General features: G+C 53.4%; 3 protein-coding genes and 1 long non-coding RNA gene across 5 annotated transcripts in view; 3 read left to right on the forward strand and 1 right to left on the reverse strand.

Moving 5' to 3' along the window:
* The first annotated feature begins 839 nt into the window (after window positions 1–839).
* LOC101771227 (L-type lectin-domain containing receptor kinase IV.1) lies at window positions 840–3,361 on the forward strand. Its single transcript, XM_012842639.2, has one exon. The coding sequence runs from the start codon at window positions 1,102–1,104 to the stop codon at window positions 3,142–3,144; it is 2,043 nt and encodes a 680-aa protein (XP_012698093.1). The 5' UTR covers window positions 840–1,101; the 3' UTR covers window positions 3,145–3,361.
* A 3,645-nt stretch (window positions 3,362–7,006) lies between these two features.
* LOC101757013 (L-type lectin-domain containing receptor kinase IV.1) lies at window positions 7,007–9,818 on the forward strand. Its single transcript, XM_004981176.3, has one exon. The coding sequence runs from the start codon at window positions 7,419–7,421 to the stop codon at window positions 9,552–9,554; it is 2,136 nt and encodes a 711-aa protein (XP_004981233.2). The 5' UTR covers window positions 7,007–7,418; the 3' UTR covers window positions 9,555–9,818.
* A 208-nt stretch (window positions 9,819–10,026) lies between these two features.
* On the reverse strand, window positions 10,027–13,487 carry LOC101757413. Of its 2 annotated transcripts, XM_004981177.3 has the most exons (5): window positions 13,369–13,487; window positions 11,200–13,151; window positions 10,729–10,933; window positions 10,426–10,619; window positions 10,027–10,339 (listed from the first exon to the last, which is right to left on the reverse strand). In XM_004981177.3, the coding sequence occupies exons 2-5, from the start codon at window positions 13,136–13,138 to the stop codon at window positions 10,266–10,268; spliced, it is 2,412 nt and encodes an 803-aa protein (XP_004981234.1). In that variant the 5' UTR covers window positions 13,139–13,151; window positions 13,369–13,487; the 3' UTR covers window positions 10,027–10,265. The 2 variants fall into 2 exon arrangements, with proteins under 2 accessions (XP_004981234.1, XP_012698616.1); XM_012843162.2 differs by lacking the exon at window positions 13,369–13,487 and having other exon boundaries at window positions 11,200–13,289.
* Window positions 13,488–13,599: 112 nt separating this feature from the next.
* The window catches only part of LOC111255812, a 3,729-nt gene continuing 2,123 nt past the window's right edge, over window positions 13,600–15,205 (forward strand). Inside the window, exon 1 of the long non-coding RNA XR_002675810.1 lies at window positions 13,600–14,003. This is a non-coding gene — a long non-coding RNA (uncharacterized LOC111255812). The remainder of the gene's footprint in view (window positions 14,004–15,205) is intronic.

Raw genomic sequence — 15,205 nt, forward strand, 5'->3', positions numbered from 1 at the left:
GGACGATGGGAGATGATTATGAGAAGAATGTTGTTGGTGCACTACACGGGCAACCACAATGTGGTAGAAAAGTAGTCCATATGTACTTTTATTTTCCATTCAGCCACCTAGTAACATTGTGCAAGTAATCCATATGTAGGAGTACAAATTAATTTTCGGTTATCTATAGGAAATGGTAGTGTTAATGGCAACAACATGTTTTGGAAGTGGATATATAACACACAAATTCCGTACCTTTTTGTGTGTTCGAGAGGATCCGTGTCCCAACTAGTTTAGTCTTGTTTGGCGATGACACATGCACCTACATCCAGGACCTTAGGGTTAGGATTAGTGGGTTTTCAATGTTAGAACTTGGGTTTTACCATTCTCCGAAAACAGATGCAAGGGAAGAAGGCAATCTTGGCAGTGGAATCAACGGTGCATTGACATTAGGGCGGAATGTAGTGAAGCAGCGGCATGAAGAAGGTAGCTAAGTATAATGGTATTACAAGGGTGATGGGAGACGACGATGAGCAGAATGTTGCGGCTTGCCGAAGCATAACCTACTATTGTGGTTGGAGCACCGACAAGTATGGGCAACCGTAGAGCCGTAGAGGAGAGGGGAGGGTGAGCCGATCAGGGATGTTAGGTAATTTTCTCTTAATGAAATACGTGCTAGTGAAAAAAAGGACGTTAGGCAAACAGATGGGAGCAATGGAAGAAGGAAACGACGTCAATGTTTGATCACCTAAAAATCGTGTGTTTTCAGCATTAGAATCACTATGAGTGAGAAGTAGACAGGTAAAAACCTCAAGTACCATGCCACTACTTGCACCAGTCGCAGTATAGTGTCCAATAAACCCACAAATGCAGCGTCAAGACCTGTCGTTCCTACCTCTCCGATCCTATGAAGCGAGCAGCCAGCCAGCGCCGTTCCCTCTGATGCCGTCCACTTCCACGTCCCTCCCGTGCTGCCGTGCACGACAAACCCAGGCGCTCGTGCCGGTGTAGCCATAGCCCCGATGACTTTGACGACGCGCTGGGATTGTTGCGGCCGGAAGCTATAAGCCGAGCACGCCGGCCGATCGCTGAGAGATCAACGTGTCTTGTTCCAGCTCCACCATGGCGTCTGTTCTTGCCGCGGTGGTGCCCGTCCTGCTCGCTCTTCTGGCTCGAAGCGGATCACCGGCCGCAGCCGGCGCCGCCACCGAGTTCGTTCTCGCCGGCTTCGCGGGTGCGAACTTGACGGCCAGCGGCGCGGCCGTGGTCACCTCCTCCGGCCTCCTTCGGCTCACCAACGAGACCAACGAGGCGTTCGGGCACGGCTTCCACCCCGCACCGCTGCGGTTCAAGGACGCCTCCACGGGCGCGCCGGTCTCCTTCTCCACCACGTTCGTGGTCGCCATCCTGCCGCGCTACCCGGACGCGCACGGCCACGGGCTCGCTTTCGCGCTGGCGCCGTCGGCGACCGTGTCGGGAGCCGTGGCGGGGAAGAACCTCGGGCTTTTTAACACGTCGAACCACCTCGGGAATGGGCAGAACGAGGTCGTCGCTGTCGAGCTCGACACGGCGATGGACGAGGAGTTCGCCGACATCAACGACAACCACGTCGGCGTCGACGTCAACAGCCTAAAGTCCAATTGCTCGAAGCCAGCGGGCTACGTCGCCGACGCCGGCACCGTCAAGCTCAACGTCAGCTTGGTCTGCGGGGACCCCCTGCAGGTGTGGATCGAGTACGACGGCGCGAGCACGCGCCTCGAGGTGACCGTGTCACCGGCCGGCGTGCCCAGGCCGGCCGTCCCGCTTGTGTCTTGCGCCGTCAACCTCTCGTCGGTGGTGGCCGACGGCACGTACGTCGGGTTCTCGGCCGCGAACGGCGCTGCCTCGAGCTCGCACTACGTTCTCGGCTGGAGCTTTCGCCTCGGCGGCGGCCGCGCGCCGGACCTCGACCTGTCAAAGCTCCCGCGGGTCCCGTCGTCTAGGCCCAAGAAGACCATGCATCCGCAACTGGTCCTGGCGCTGATCCTGCTTGCCGTCGTGGCGCTCCTCGTGGTGTCAGCGGGCGTCACGCTGTTCGTCGTCTGGCGCCGGCGGTTCACCGAGGTGGAGGAAGATTGGGAGTTGGAGTACGGACCTCACCGGATCAGCTACAAAGACCTGCACGCGGCGACCAGAGGCTTCCGCGACGTCATCGGCGCCGGCGGCTTCGGCCGCGTGTACCATGGCGTGCTCCGGCGGTCGGGCACGGAGGTCGCCGTCAAGAAGGTGGCCCATGACTCGCGGCAGGGCTTGCGCGAGTTCGTCTCGGAGATCGCGAGCATGAGCCGGCTGCGCCACCGCAACCTGGTCCAGCTCCTCGGCTACTGCCGGCGACGGGGAGAGCTCATACTCGTCTACGACTACATGGTCAACGGCAGCCTCGACAAGCACCTATTCGACGCTGAAAACAGGCCGGCGCTGAGCTGGGAGCGGCGCGCCAAGATCATCCGCGACGTTGCCGCCGGGTTGCTGTACCTGCACGAGGAGTGGGAGCAGGTGGTGGTGCACCGCGACATCAAGGCCAGCAACGTCCTCCTCGACGCCGACATGAACGGCAAGCTCAGCGACTTCGGCCTGGCGCGGCTCTACGACCACGGCAGCGATTCGCAGACGACGCACGTCATCGGGACGCTCGGGTACCTCGCGCCGGAGATGATCAAGACCGGCAAGGCCACCCCGAGCGCCGACGTGTTCGCGTTCGGCGCCTTCCTGCTCGAGGTGGCCTGCGGCCGGAGGCCCGTGGAGTCACTCAGCAACAACAATGCGGACCCGGCGGGGCTCGTCGACAACGTCCTCGAGTGCTGGAAGACCGGGAGGATCAGAGACGCCAGGGACCCGAGGATCGGCAAGTGCGACGAGGACGACCTCGAGCTGGTGCTCAAGCTCGGGTTGCTATGCTCGCACCCTGATCCCCGGTGCCGGCCGAGCATGAGGCAGGTGGTGCAGGTACTGGAAGGCGCCGCGCCGGTGCCGGAGACGCCGCCGGAAGATCTAGGCAGCAGCGGCAGGACCTTCGGGTACTACGAGACGTTCGATGAGTTCATCAACATGTTCCCGACGACGATCGAGGTGGCGACCGTCACGCCGCGCCTTGGTCGCACTCCAGCGCCGAACACCAGCACCTGATCTCCGGCGGAGTTCTGGCTCTGCCATCAGCTCTCGTCAATAAATTACAAAATTCTCTTGTAACTAAATTCAAATTTCTCTTACCATTAAATTGCTACAAAATCGCTGTGATGTGCTTAGGATGGTTCAAATTGGAAAGCAAATAGTTACAAGATTAGGTGTTGTAATAATCTTGTCTAAAGAAGTGAACATAGGTTGTCAGACAGTTTTAGGATGATCAAAGGGTGGTTTTGCTTTCATAAGTCCTAACACCTAATTAACCTAATCGTTGAGGTTTTGTACGTGTAATTTTTTTTCTGCAAGTGAGTAATCGTTGAGGTTTTGTATGTGTAATCTTTTTTGTAAGTGACCATATGAGATACTATAATCTCCGAAATGTTTTTCTACATATTCATCATTTTAGATTTATATATTTTTGAGATAACTCATCTTGTAAGTGATAAGAACTAAAGATCATGTTACCACTCAACCATCAAAATCACAAATAATAATCTTTTTTTTCCTTATATCCTCCCTTCGTTGACCGCAACATTGACCTACGCATCATAGAACAAGCAAACCGGTTCATGCAACCCAAAATCCCCACATTTAAAACTCTGTACCTGTAATGCAGTGTGCCGTTGCATCCTCCTCAGTCCCACACGACACGAGCAAGGCATCAGCCATCACTCCCGTTTGTCACAAACACAGCCAAATCCGATCGATGTGAACGGCATCGACCGTTCACCCAGCTATTCTCTGTCGTTCATACCTGGTCGCTCGGTTCCCCAGCGAAATAACATAGGCAGACCCCCCGCACATAGCTCTGGCCCAGAGAATGACTTGAGATCCTGGCATCTCTCGAGCGAGCAACTCAGACATTCGAGTGATTGACCATCGAGCCAACACGTGGGGTGGTGCCGACCTGAACGCATCCATCATCGAGTGCCTCTGCCTGCCCAACGCCAACGAACGCCGGCCCGGACCTCGCTCGACCTCGTCGTCAACAAGGCCGGCCGGTCCCGGAGTACGGCGGCCATACATCCGGCCTGTGGAATGCTAATAACATGGGATGGACCTGGCTGGAGATATCCAGCAATGACCACACGGTGTGCATCGTCCCAAGCTGCAGAGTCAGTCAGTCGTCGTCTTCTATCACAGCAAACGCAGTACAGTATTTAAGTAGTGACAGCTACCTGTTCTTGGGTCCCTCTCTGAATGTTGTACATGTATCCGCTGAATCTGCATGCAAATACAGACGGCAGAAGTAGGGACTGATGACTTGAGGTCTAGACGTCTAATTAAGCTGATGTCGACCTCTGGGTACGTATGCTATTTACCAATTTACCACCATGTTGTTGATCAAGATCAGATAACCACGGTGCTTGTTGCCAGCCTAGAAGGTGCGGTGTGATGGACAGAGACGGCGGTCACTGCTTGCGAGTGTGGTGCATGCTTTTGCATTGCCTGGCCGTTCGTCTGCAATCGATATGATGTTGTTCAGCTGCCGCGTAAGCTAGGCAAGTCGATCCACAACTTGGCCGGCAATTTGCAGTTTCCTTGGCTACGTTATGCCTCTGGTTAGTACAGTACTAGCTCCAAACTCCCAACTGAATGCATGCGAATGCAAACCACACAGAAGTCTCGAGCTGAAGGGGCCATTAGCTGGGTATGTGACAGGGAATGCGAATTTGACTTTTGGAATGCATGTCGTCGTTTTCCACTGTGAGAATGACACCTCTACTTGTGTCAAATTCAGCAAAAACCTAAAGAATGATTTGCAAATTTTAGATCAAAATTTTTTACGTCATATATGAATTGGAGTTTTGCAAATTCAAAGGTATCTTAAAGTGAGACACTACACGGCAAAAGCAATGTGGTGCAGTGCTCCATATGAATATGCAACACACATATATATCCTCACTGACATTTTGCGGAGCTGAATTTCCAGCATCTAAAACAAAACAAAAAGGAATGGGAAATCTATATGTGACTTGAGTATTCCCTTCAATAATTTCTTTTCCGATTTCAGCTACATGCACATATGACATCCCTGCTTCATGTCCGGCAAGATCAGGGTTCCAGATTTGGGGAATTGGAGGCTGCATTAGAGGATTTAGAGGGGAGGGGTGTGAATGAAGGTTAGCCTAGCAGTGGAGGACCACGGTGGCCACAACGGTGAAGTAGCATGTGACGGAGGATGGGCACTGCTGGGGATCGCCAAAGAACTAAACACCCTCGAGCGCCATTTGTGGGCATAGTTTTCCAAACGGGCCGCCCGGCCCTAGCCCGGCACTAACCCATCCTGGCCCGGCACTAATAGGCCCGGCACTATTAGGCTCGAAGGGTTTTCGTGCTGGGCTGGGCTGGCACTGCGTGTCGAGGAGGCAGCCCAGGCTCGGCCCGACGACCTTTTTATCAGGCCGGGCCAGCCCACAACACGACGGGCCATGCCGTGCTAGTGCTCGGCCCGGCACTAGCAGCAGCGGCCGGCTCTAGTTGCCCTCGGAGGGCGGCGACGGTCGGCGGCCGCCCCCCCGCGTCGGCCCCTAGCGGCGGCGGCGGCGGTCGGTCCCCCGCGGACGGACGGCAGCGGCGGCTGGCCCCCCGCGTCGGCCTCGGGCGGCTGCGGCGGCCGGCCCCCCGCATCGGCCTCGGGCGACGGCGGCTGGCCCCTTGCGGTGGGCATGGCGGCCACCGTCCCCAAGCAAGCAGGAAGGTGGGACTGTGGGAGGACCCTGGGAGGCGGACGGGTGGATGGTCAAATGGGGGAAAATTGAAAGGATAAGTCGGCTTCTGCATTTATATGGTAGTTAGATCGGGCCACATCGGGCCGGCCCAAAAATCATGCCGGGCTCGTGCTGTCCCAGCGTGCCGAGGAGGCGGCCCAGGCCCGGCACTATCATCGTGCCGGGCCAGCCCTGGCACTATTCACTTCGTGCCGGGCCCGTGCTCGTGCCGTGCTTTTTAGTGTCGGGCCTCGGGCCACCCAACGGGCCTGGCCCATTTGGAAATCTTTGTTCGTGGGTAAAAACTCTCTAACCTCGCAAGTTCTTGGTCAAGGAATAAAACTTGGTTAACCTCGCAAGTTCTTATGGAAACTATTCTGGTAGTAAAACTCATACCCTCGCATCTTCTTTGTTACTGGAGGGACTCGAAGCTGGCAACTGGTAACTAATAACTAAACTCCAACTGAGCTAACCCTCGAGTGTTCAGAATCAGTCCTGAACACCGAGCTTTCATCTTTTTTACTCTTTACTCAGGAACGGAACCTGAAGGGAGATTCCGTGAGGTTACAAGATTCTCGGAGCAACACAACGAACCAGGCGTCACGAGGTTGGACAACTATCTCGAGCCAACGGTGGAGACACGAGGCTGGAAGATCGATCTGGTGAAGGTGAAGTCCCGAGGTTGGAAGGACGGAGGCGTGAGAAACGTGACCATATTGAGGAATTCAATTTATACACATTACCCCATGACCTTTATGTATGGCATATCCTAGAAATGTAGTGGTTGAGGAAGGACATTTTCGAAATGTAAAGTGGCTCATGTGTCACTATAATAGGGGAGCTCTACTCCATTGTAAAGGAAAATCGATTGTTTTCTAGAACTTCCAGGTGTTATCTCTTTTTATTCACGAATTTGTTTGGTATCGAATTTTCTTTGAGACCAACAGGCAATGAGGAGGGTTAGGGTGGGCGCAACTCATTTCAATGGTGTATGGTAGCATAGTGATGACAGATCGATCCGGTGGTGGGATCCACCTGAAATGAGAGAAGAAGGGCGGTAAGGGGCACCACTCAACGCAAGAGGAAGCTCCTCGGTGAGCACATCGGGAGGAAGAAGGAACTACAAGAAGAAGCCCAAGGAAGAAGATCTAGTAACTGTTGGATTTCAATCCATGAACATTCAGATGTATGGAAAAGAAAAGAAAAGAAAAGAAGCCCGTAAGCAGTATAGCTGGCCTAAAAAGAGATACCATGCATGGCTTCAAGGATGGGTCCGGGATGTGCACTGCTGGCGCAGAACCCAAACACCAAAACAAGCACACACTTGCCAAACGTCACTCTTCAACACTTGTCGTACAGTAGATTTCTACCTCTCCCATCCTTGTCGTGCTGTGAAGATATCACCCGCGAGCAGCCAATCCGAGCGCTCCCCGCTCCCATCCTGGCCCCTCCTCCGATGCCGTCCACTTCCACGTCCCTCTCGCCCGGCACGGCGCCGGACCACCAGCTGATCGAGGCATCGGCGACGACGCGACCAACCCCTACCCGGGCACCAGTAACCGGGACATGCCTTTAACACGCTGGGATCCCACTTCGACAGAAAGATGTAAGCAAAGCAAACGACGCCTCGTTTCGTTCCATATCATGGAGGCGGCCATTCTTGCCGTGCTGGTGGCCGTCCTGCTCCTCCTCGCCCGAGGCGGATCGGCGGCGGCGGGGGCCGGCGCAGCCACCGAGTTCGTGTTCACCGCCGGCTTCGCGCGCCAGAACGTGACGACCAGCGGCGCGGCCGTGGTCACGGCCTCCGGCCTCCTGCAGCTCACCAACGAGACGAACGAGGTGTTCGGGCACGGCTTCTACTCGGCGCCGCTGCGCTTCAAGGACGCCTCCACGGGCGCGCCGCTCTCCTTCTCCACCACCTTCGTGTTCGCCATCGTGCCGCGGTACCCGGACGCGCACGGCCACGGGATCGCCTTCGCGCTCGCGCCGTCGCCGGCCGTGGCGGGAGCCGTGGCGGGGAAGAACCTCGGCCTGTTCAACACGTCGGATAACACGGGGCAGGGGAGGAGCGGGATCGTCGCCGTCGAGCTCGACACGGCGCGGGACGATGAGTTCAGGGACATCGACAAGAACCACGTCGGCATCGACGTCAACAGCTTGGAGTCCGTGAACTCAACGCCGGCGGCGTACGTCGATGTCGGCACCGGCAGGCTCGTCAACTTCAGCCTGGTCAGCGGAAACCTCCAGCAGGTGTGGGTCGAGTACGACGGCGCGAGCATGCGCATGGAGGTGACGGTGTCGCCGGCCGGCATGCCCAGGCCGGCTGTCCCGCTCGTGTCGTACACCGTCAACCTCTCGTCGGCCGTGGCCGACGACACTTACGTCGGCTTCTCGGGAGCGAACGGTGCGGCCTCAAGCTCTCACTACGTTCTTGGCTGGAGTTTCCGCCTCGGCGGCGGCCGCGCGCCGGACCTCGACCTCTCCAAACTCCCGCCGCTCCCACCGTCAAGATCCAAGAAGATGATGCCGCTGCTACTGATCCTCACACTGTTCCTAGTTGCCGTCTTGGTACTACTCCTAGTGTCGGGGGCAGTCGTGGTGCTCGTCAGAAGGCGCCGCCGGATCGCCGAGGAGGAGGAGGACTGGGAGATCGAGTACGGCCCTCACCGGATCCGCTACAAGGACCTGCACGCGGCGACCAGGGGCTTCCGCGACATCATCGGCGCCGGCGGCTTCGGCACCGTGTACCACGGCGTGCTCCGGCGGTCGGGCGCCGAGGTCGCCGTCAAGAAGGTGGCCCACGACTCGCGGCAGGGGCTGCGCGAGTTCGTCTCGGAGATCGCGAGCATGAGCCGGCTGCGCCACCGCAACCTGGTGCAGCTCCTCGGCTACTGCCGGCGACGGGGCGAGCTGATGCTCGTCTACGACTACATGGTCAACGGCAGCCTCGACAAGCACCTGTTCGACGCCGGCAAGCCGGCGGCGCTGAGCTGGGAACGGCGCGCCAAGATCGTCCGCGACGTCGCCGCCGGGCTGCTGTACCTGCACGAGGGGTGGGAGCAGGTGGTGGTGCACCGCGACATCAAGTCCGCCAACGTGCTCCTCGACGCCGACATGAACGGCAGGCTCAGCGACTTCGGCCTGGCGCGGCTGTACGACCACGGCAGCAACCCGCAGACGACGCACGTCATCGGGACGCTCGGGTACCTCGCGCCGGAGATGAGCAAGACGGGCAAGGCCACCACGAGCACCGACGTGTTCGCGTTCGGCGCCTTCCTGCTCGAAGTGGCCTGCGGCCGGAGGCCCATGGAGCGCAACGACGACCTCGACTCGCCGGGGCTCGTCGACCTCGTCCTCGAGCACTGGAAGGCCGGGAGGATCATGGACGCCAGGGACCCAAAGATCGGCGAGGGCGACGAGGCCGATGTCGAGCTGGTGCTCAAGCTCGGGCTGCTCTGCTCGCACCCGGACCCCCGGTGCCGGCCGAGCATGAGGCAGGTGGTGCAGATACTGGAAGGCGCTGCGCCGGTGCCAGAGACGCCGCCGAAGGATCTAGAAAACAATAACAGGTTGTTCTATGGATACATCGAGTCGTTCGACGAGTTCGCCACCGTGTTCCCGACGTCCGGGACCACCACCGTCACGACACAGCCGTCTTCTTCGCACTCCAACGACGAGCAGCAGGAGGTGATCTCCGGCTGAGTGGTGACACCTTCTCTCTTCACCAAAACACCAAAAAGTTCAGTCATGTGCCTACTTACGGTGGTTGGAACTTGTAAAGGAAAGCAAGTAGTCATAGATTTAGAGTCAAAGAGGTGTTTGATCTTTTTCGAAGTGAACATAGGATATCGTCAGCCATTTGTAGGGATGACAAAAACAATAAAGTTTGATGTATCAAGTCCCAACTGCCGAGGCCGGCTATACCAATCAGGTTAATTATCATTTTTGGCTGGTGCATTTCCAGAAGAAAAGACTCTGCAAATGACAAGTGCATGAGAACGGGTGGTGGACCACAATAACCTTATATGGATTGTAGGTGAAACAGTGAATCTCTTCAAATTAACAGTTAAATAAACCTCAAAAGAAGTAATGATATGGAAACATCATTTTTGTGAAGAATCAGAACCCAGGTGTCGCTTTCGCTGGGCATCAACTTGCTTACATGGGAAGAAGATTGTGGCATGTGAACCATAAACTTTATAATAGAAGTATTGAGTTTAGAACAGTGGTCAGTGGACTTGGGAAAGATACGGGAAGGTATCTGAAATCTAAAATATCTGAACAACCGAAATAGACAGCACGTACAAGTGACATGAAGAAGGTCCTAATTGGAAAATTACGACAGGCAATGCCAGCTTCTATCCATATAACATTAGCTTACAGGTTAGCTGACTAGTTCATTCGTCTATAGCCTCAGCCACAAGCAGAATCATCATCATCTTCCTGGATGCCCTGTGCAGCACCTTGGATCATTTCATCATCAACTCCTGGAAGGAAGTTTAGAACGTCTGATATTTAGCTTTTGTCATTACCTGCAGATAAAGTCTACAAAAGGAAATACATGTGGATGTACCTTCAATGAAGGATTCAAATTCATCTTCATTTGGTTCCCTTGGTGCGATTCGGCTGACTGATTGATTAATCTCCATCCAGTTTGGTTGCTCAACTGGGCCAGAGAACAGTGCAGGTGTATCCACAACCCAGTCATCAACTATGTCTACGTAGTCCACTGAGACAGGATCAAATGCTTTCACCTTGCGCTGTTGTCTATGAACAATTATTAATAAGATCGGTCAATCAAACCATGTTTTTTTAGCAACACATTCAAATTTAACTCATAATGGCAAGACTCTATACAAAAAGATGATTCCATTACCTTTGCTGCAGCCGTAGGTTGTATTGTACAAAGGTGAGATCATGCATTCGCTGACGCTCAAAACTATTCAATCTTTCATCATGAACTTGCTCAAAAGGAATGTGCGCCCGATCACATCCTCTAGCGCTGCAGGTTTGACTAAGAATACGGACCGCTAGACGTGTTAAATTTGGGCAAGCTCCTCCATATGTATACCACCATTCAGCTGTAAGATAAAATAACAATAGTAAAGGCAAAATGTTAAATATCACTTAACAAACTTTACATTGTGACAACATCATTAAAGGGAAGCACAATTTAACTAGGTTCCAAATATTGAAAGAAGGCTAACAATGTAAAGTTTGTCAGAAAAGTCTCATTTGGTTAGATAAAACAAAATAACCCTACAGATGTAACTCAAGTTTGCATGGCAAAAAAAAAACATAATACTAGCGTGTATTACTAGTTAACGAGAAATTCTTAAATACTAACCAGGAGGTAAAGTTCGTCTGGATCGGATAGCCATCTGCCTACGAAAATCCCCTGCTGTCTCACTCCGGTACATGTTGAGCTCTCGCTGGATTTTATCTTGGATTTTCACATCAGAAACCAGCCTTTCTATGCAATCTAGCATTCCTGAGAAGATTCCATTTGATACATCACCTCGAATTCCATCAAAAAATAGTGGATTCAGGAAGAAACCAGCTGAATGAAGTGGCCGTGGTGTTTGGTTGTCCCATCTCCAGTCGATGATATTCCAATAAGCCATGTAGTCGTTCTTACTCACTAGCTCTTTCTTGATTGCTGCTTTGGCCTGGTACAATCCAGCATAAATGTACCCCATAGCAGGCCTCTTTGTACTACCAACTAGCTTAAGGAGATGCACAAGTGGCTCGGTGATGTGAACAACAGCAGCACAAGAGGACCAAAACTGCAAACTATTAACAAGATTGCTTACTTCGATCCCTCCTTTCTTTGGCAGCAAAAAGTGTATCCATTCATCCGAGTTGACCATGGCTTGCAAAGCCTCCTTCAGACCGTACATGTTCTTCAGTGTGACAAAGTTCATAGAAGCGCGAGTCTCTGCAGGAACTAGCAGATCCTTCCCATGCAGATACTTCTTCATTAGATTCAATGCAAATGCGCTGTTGTAGAAAAATCCTGTGATGGCCTTTGCATTACTTATTATCTCACTGATTGCCCCTACCTTACTGAAATCTTCAAGCATGCCATCGATGCACTGGAAAGAGCATGGAGACCAGAACAATGTTGGAAATGTTTCACCTAGCTTTTTTCCTGCAGCTGCATGGATCTCAGAGTTGTTTGTGATTACTTGGACAACTTTTTTCTCGCCAACTTCCTCGACAACACTTTTCAGTAACTCATACAGTGCATCTGAAGATGCGACAATGCTGGTTGCATCCACCGATTTGAGGAACATAGTGCCTTCTGGGCAATACACTGAAAAGTTTATCAAGGTTCTGCCTTTATCAGTGATCCACTCATCAGCCAACACCGAGCAGCCAGTCCTTGTCCATGACCCCTTGAAGAACTCCAACCGAGACGTCGCATCATCCAGTGACTTCTTAAGAATGTGACCACGAAAGTCATGGTATGAGAGCGCCTCCGGCCTCCCTCCTGCCGATGCAATAGCCTCAAGCATGGGCTGGAAGTAGACTGAATTCACTGCTTCCAATGGCACACCAACATCATACAAGAACCTCCCAACTGCCACAGAAACCTGCTCCTTGTCCAAACCAGCATGTCCGAAATGTCCTGATGATGGTGTAACTGCGTCGACTGCCATCACAACCTGATGAAGAGGATTGGTCTGAGGAGTAGACGGAACATGCTGCTGCAGAGTCGGGGGAGTAAGTGGTGGAGTGGAGGCGTTACTCAACATCTTCCTCTTCTTCTTACTGCTGACACTCCCCCTCATGGTCTCCGGAAGCGGAGGCCTCTGTTCGTCGAGCGGCACGGGTTCGAAGTCCAGCACCTCGTTGAGCGGGATCATGTGGATGGGGCTGTCGGTGGCCCCACCGCTCGCGGCGGAGGCGGGCGACGCGTCGGTGGGGGCGAATCGCCTCATGTCGCCGGGCGGGAGTGCGTTGGCTAGCTTGCGCTGCATCTTCTTGGCGGCGACAGCGTCGAGGCTGCGCATCATGGTGTCCTGGACGTCGCGGGGCACCTTGGGGCAGCAGCAGGCGTTCCCGGGGCGGCGGGCCAGGTGCTCCTTGAAGCGGTGGATGCCGCCGCCGAGGAAGTGCTTGCCGCAGTAGGCGCACTTGAGGCGCACCCGGCCCTCGGCGCGCACCATGAGGCAGTGCTTCCACGCCGGGTCGTGCTTCTGCGCGCCGATCTGCACCACCTCCTCCTCCTCCGCCCCCGCCCCGGCCGCCGCCGCGGCGTCATCCCCTTCCTGCCTCTCCATCCGGGCGCGAGCACTGCATCAGCCATCACCACCGGGCGTCACGAACGGCGCAATTGGATTCGAACGCAATTCATCGAGAGTCCTGCTGCTAATCCCCCAATTAGCCGATGGCGCGCGCGCGAAATGAACCTGTGCGGCCCCGCACGCGCGAACCGAGCGAACCAGGAGAACCTGAAAGGAGTGGGGGAAAGGGTGGGAGGAGCGGGATCGAGAGAGAAGAGAGAACTCACCCGGGTTTTTGGGAGGCGAAACGGCCGGGCTCCCCCAAATCGGCGGCCGCCGGGGCGGGGAGGAAGAAAACCAGTGAGGTGGAGGTGATTGGGGATGGTGAGCGACGGGCGAGACGTGGGTGAGGAGCGAGCCGGCCGGGTGGGGTTGGTTGGTTGACCTGGCCGAGAGGGAGGGGGAGAGGGATCGGGCACCGGCCCAGCCGGTTCTCGCGTGGGTTGGTTCGGGTCAGGTCACATCAGGTTTGGGCTGATCGGGGCGAATGTGCCGGACCGTGGGCCGGCCTGGTTGGTTTGGCCGGAGGAGAGTGCAAAGCACTCGTTGCCCCACCCGTCAAACCGGGCATCACCGGCCGCGGCGCCGGCCCGGAGATGCTCGTTTCCCGACTCCCGAGGCACTAGCTGTCGCGCAATGGGTACAGTGCAAGCTGCAGGGGGCAGATGGGGACAAGTAAACACCTCACTCCACTCCATCTCAGTTCTCAGCTGATGGCAAAGATGAACTGAGAGCTGATGGCGAAGATGAACTGAGAACTGTAGCTAGATTGAGAGCTGGGGAAAGAGGTCGGGGAGGGGGGATTTCGTTCCGAAGGCCTTGCTACGAGCTGATCTTACCATCACCATTCAGCAGCACCGAGGTATGGTTCTCTCGGGTCACAATGTTTGCATATCTTTCTGCAGATCGAGCTAGGTCTATATGTTAGGGAAAATAATTACTCCCTCCATCCTAAATTGTAAGTCATTCTAAGAATTTTAGAGAGTCAAAGTATCTCAAGTTTGACCAAAATTATAGAGAAAATTATAAAGATTTATGACATCAAATAGATATACTATGAAAATATAATTGATGAAGAACCTAATGGTACTTAGTTGATATCATAATTAGTTGACATCATAAATGTTATTATATTATCATATAAATTTGATCAAACTTGAAATACTTTGACTCTCCAAGATTCTTGGAATGACAATTTAGGATGGAGGGAGTAGTTTTCTCTACCTTTTTGGCTGGGAAATGTCAGTGAAAATCGCATGGAAAACTTCCGTGAGATTGTGCCCGTGCGTGTGAGATTTCGGAAATATGTAGGACAAATCCCGGCCAAAAGGAAGAAGTGGCGTGCTCAATTTATTTCTCCCCCCAAGTGACTGGTTGAACTCGCTGGAGTTGGTAGCTTTGGTTCGTTATGTGGACCTGATATGATGTGCCAGTATCAGGAGGGAAGTGCCTTTGAGGGATGGGATCATGGGAATGAATCTTTTTTGTTTTTTTGCCTGCTCCCCTTCTCTCTTCTTCTCTGCTCGCATTTGGGAGACCTGACGCCTACCAGGAAGCTAGGGGAGTTCAGTTCACGTTGATTTCTTTGTTTGAGAATTAGTGTCTTTTTTTGGAAAAAGACACGTAGGTTACCCCCGGTAAATAATTAGGCATTAGATTAGAAAACGTTATTTGTCTCATGATTTAGAGTTACAAGTACTGTACTTCTCGGACACATTTCATGGTAATAACTACTCCCTCCGTTCCAAATTATAGGTTGTTTTTATTTTTCTAGGTTTATAGATATTATTATGTATCTAGATATAATGTATGTCTATATGCATAATAAAATTTATGACCTAAAAAAGTCAAAACGACCTATAATTTGGAACGGAGGGAGTAGTACGTTAATTTTAGGTTATGCATTCTTAGATGTAAAGTATGTGTACCTGTATTTTGTTAGTTGGATTTGACCAATTGTTGTCGATTCTTAGATGGAGAATTTTCAGGGTGTGTAGGTTAAGTGGATGTTTGGTTCCACCTTGCTAAACTTAGTTGCTAAAGTTTAGCAACTTTTAGCTGCTA

Source organism: Setaria italica, chromosome IX, assembly GCF_000263155.2.
Source record: "Setaria italica strain Yugu1 chromosome IX, Setaria_italica_v2.0, whole genome shotgun sequence".
NCBI lineage: Eukaryota > Viridiplantae > Streptophyta > Magnoliopsida > Poales > Poaceae > Setaria > Setaria italica.

Bases quoted from the DNA above. Each gene is read 5' to 3' on its own strand.
- LOC101771227 (XM_012842639.2), top strand. From the start codon at position 1,102: ATGGCGTCTGTTCTTGCCGCGGTGGTGCCCGTCCTGCTCGCTCTTCTG.
- LOC101757013 (XM_004981176.3), top strand. From the start codon at position 7,419: ATGCCTTTAACACGCTGGGATCCCACTTCGACAGAAAGATGTAAGCAA.
- LOC101757413 (XM_004981177.3), bottom strand. From the start codon at position 13,138: ATGGAGAGGCAGGAAGGGGATGACGCCGCGGCGGCGGCCGGGGCGGGG. The intron at 10,620-10,728 runs GTAATGGAATCA...AATTGTTCATAG, and splicing joins AACCTACGGCTGCAGCAAAG to ACAACAGCGCAAGGTGAAAG. The intron at 10,340-10,425 runs GTACATCCACAT...ACTTCCTTCCAG, and splicing joins ATTTGAATCCTTCATTGAAG to GAGTTGATGATGAAATGATC.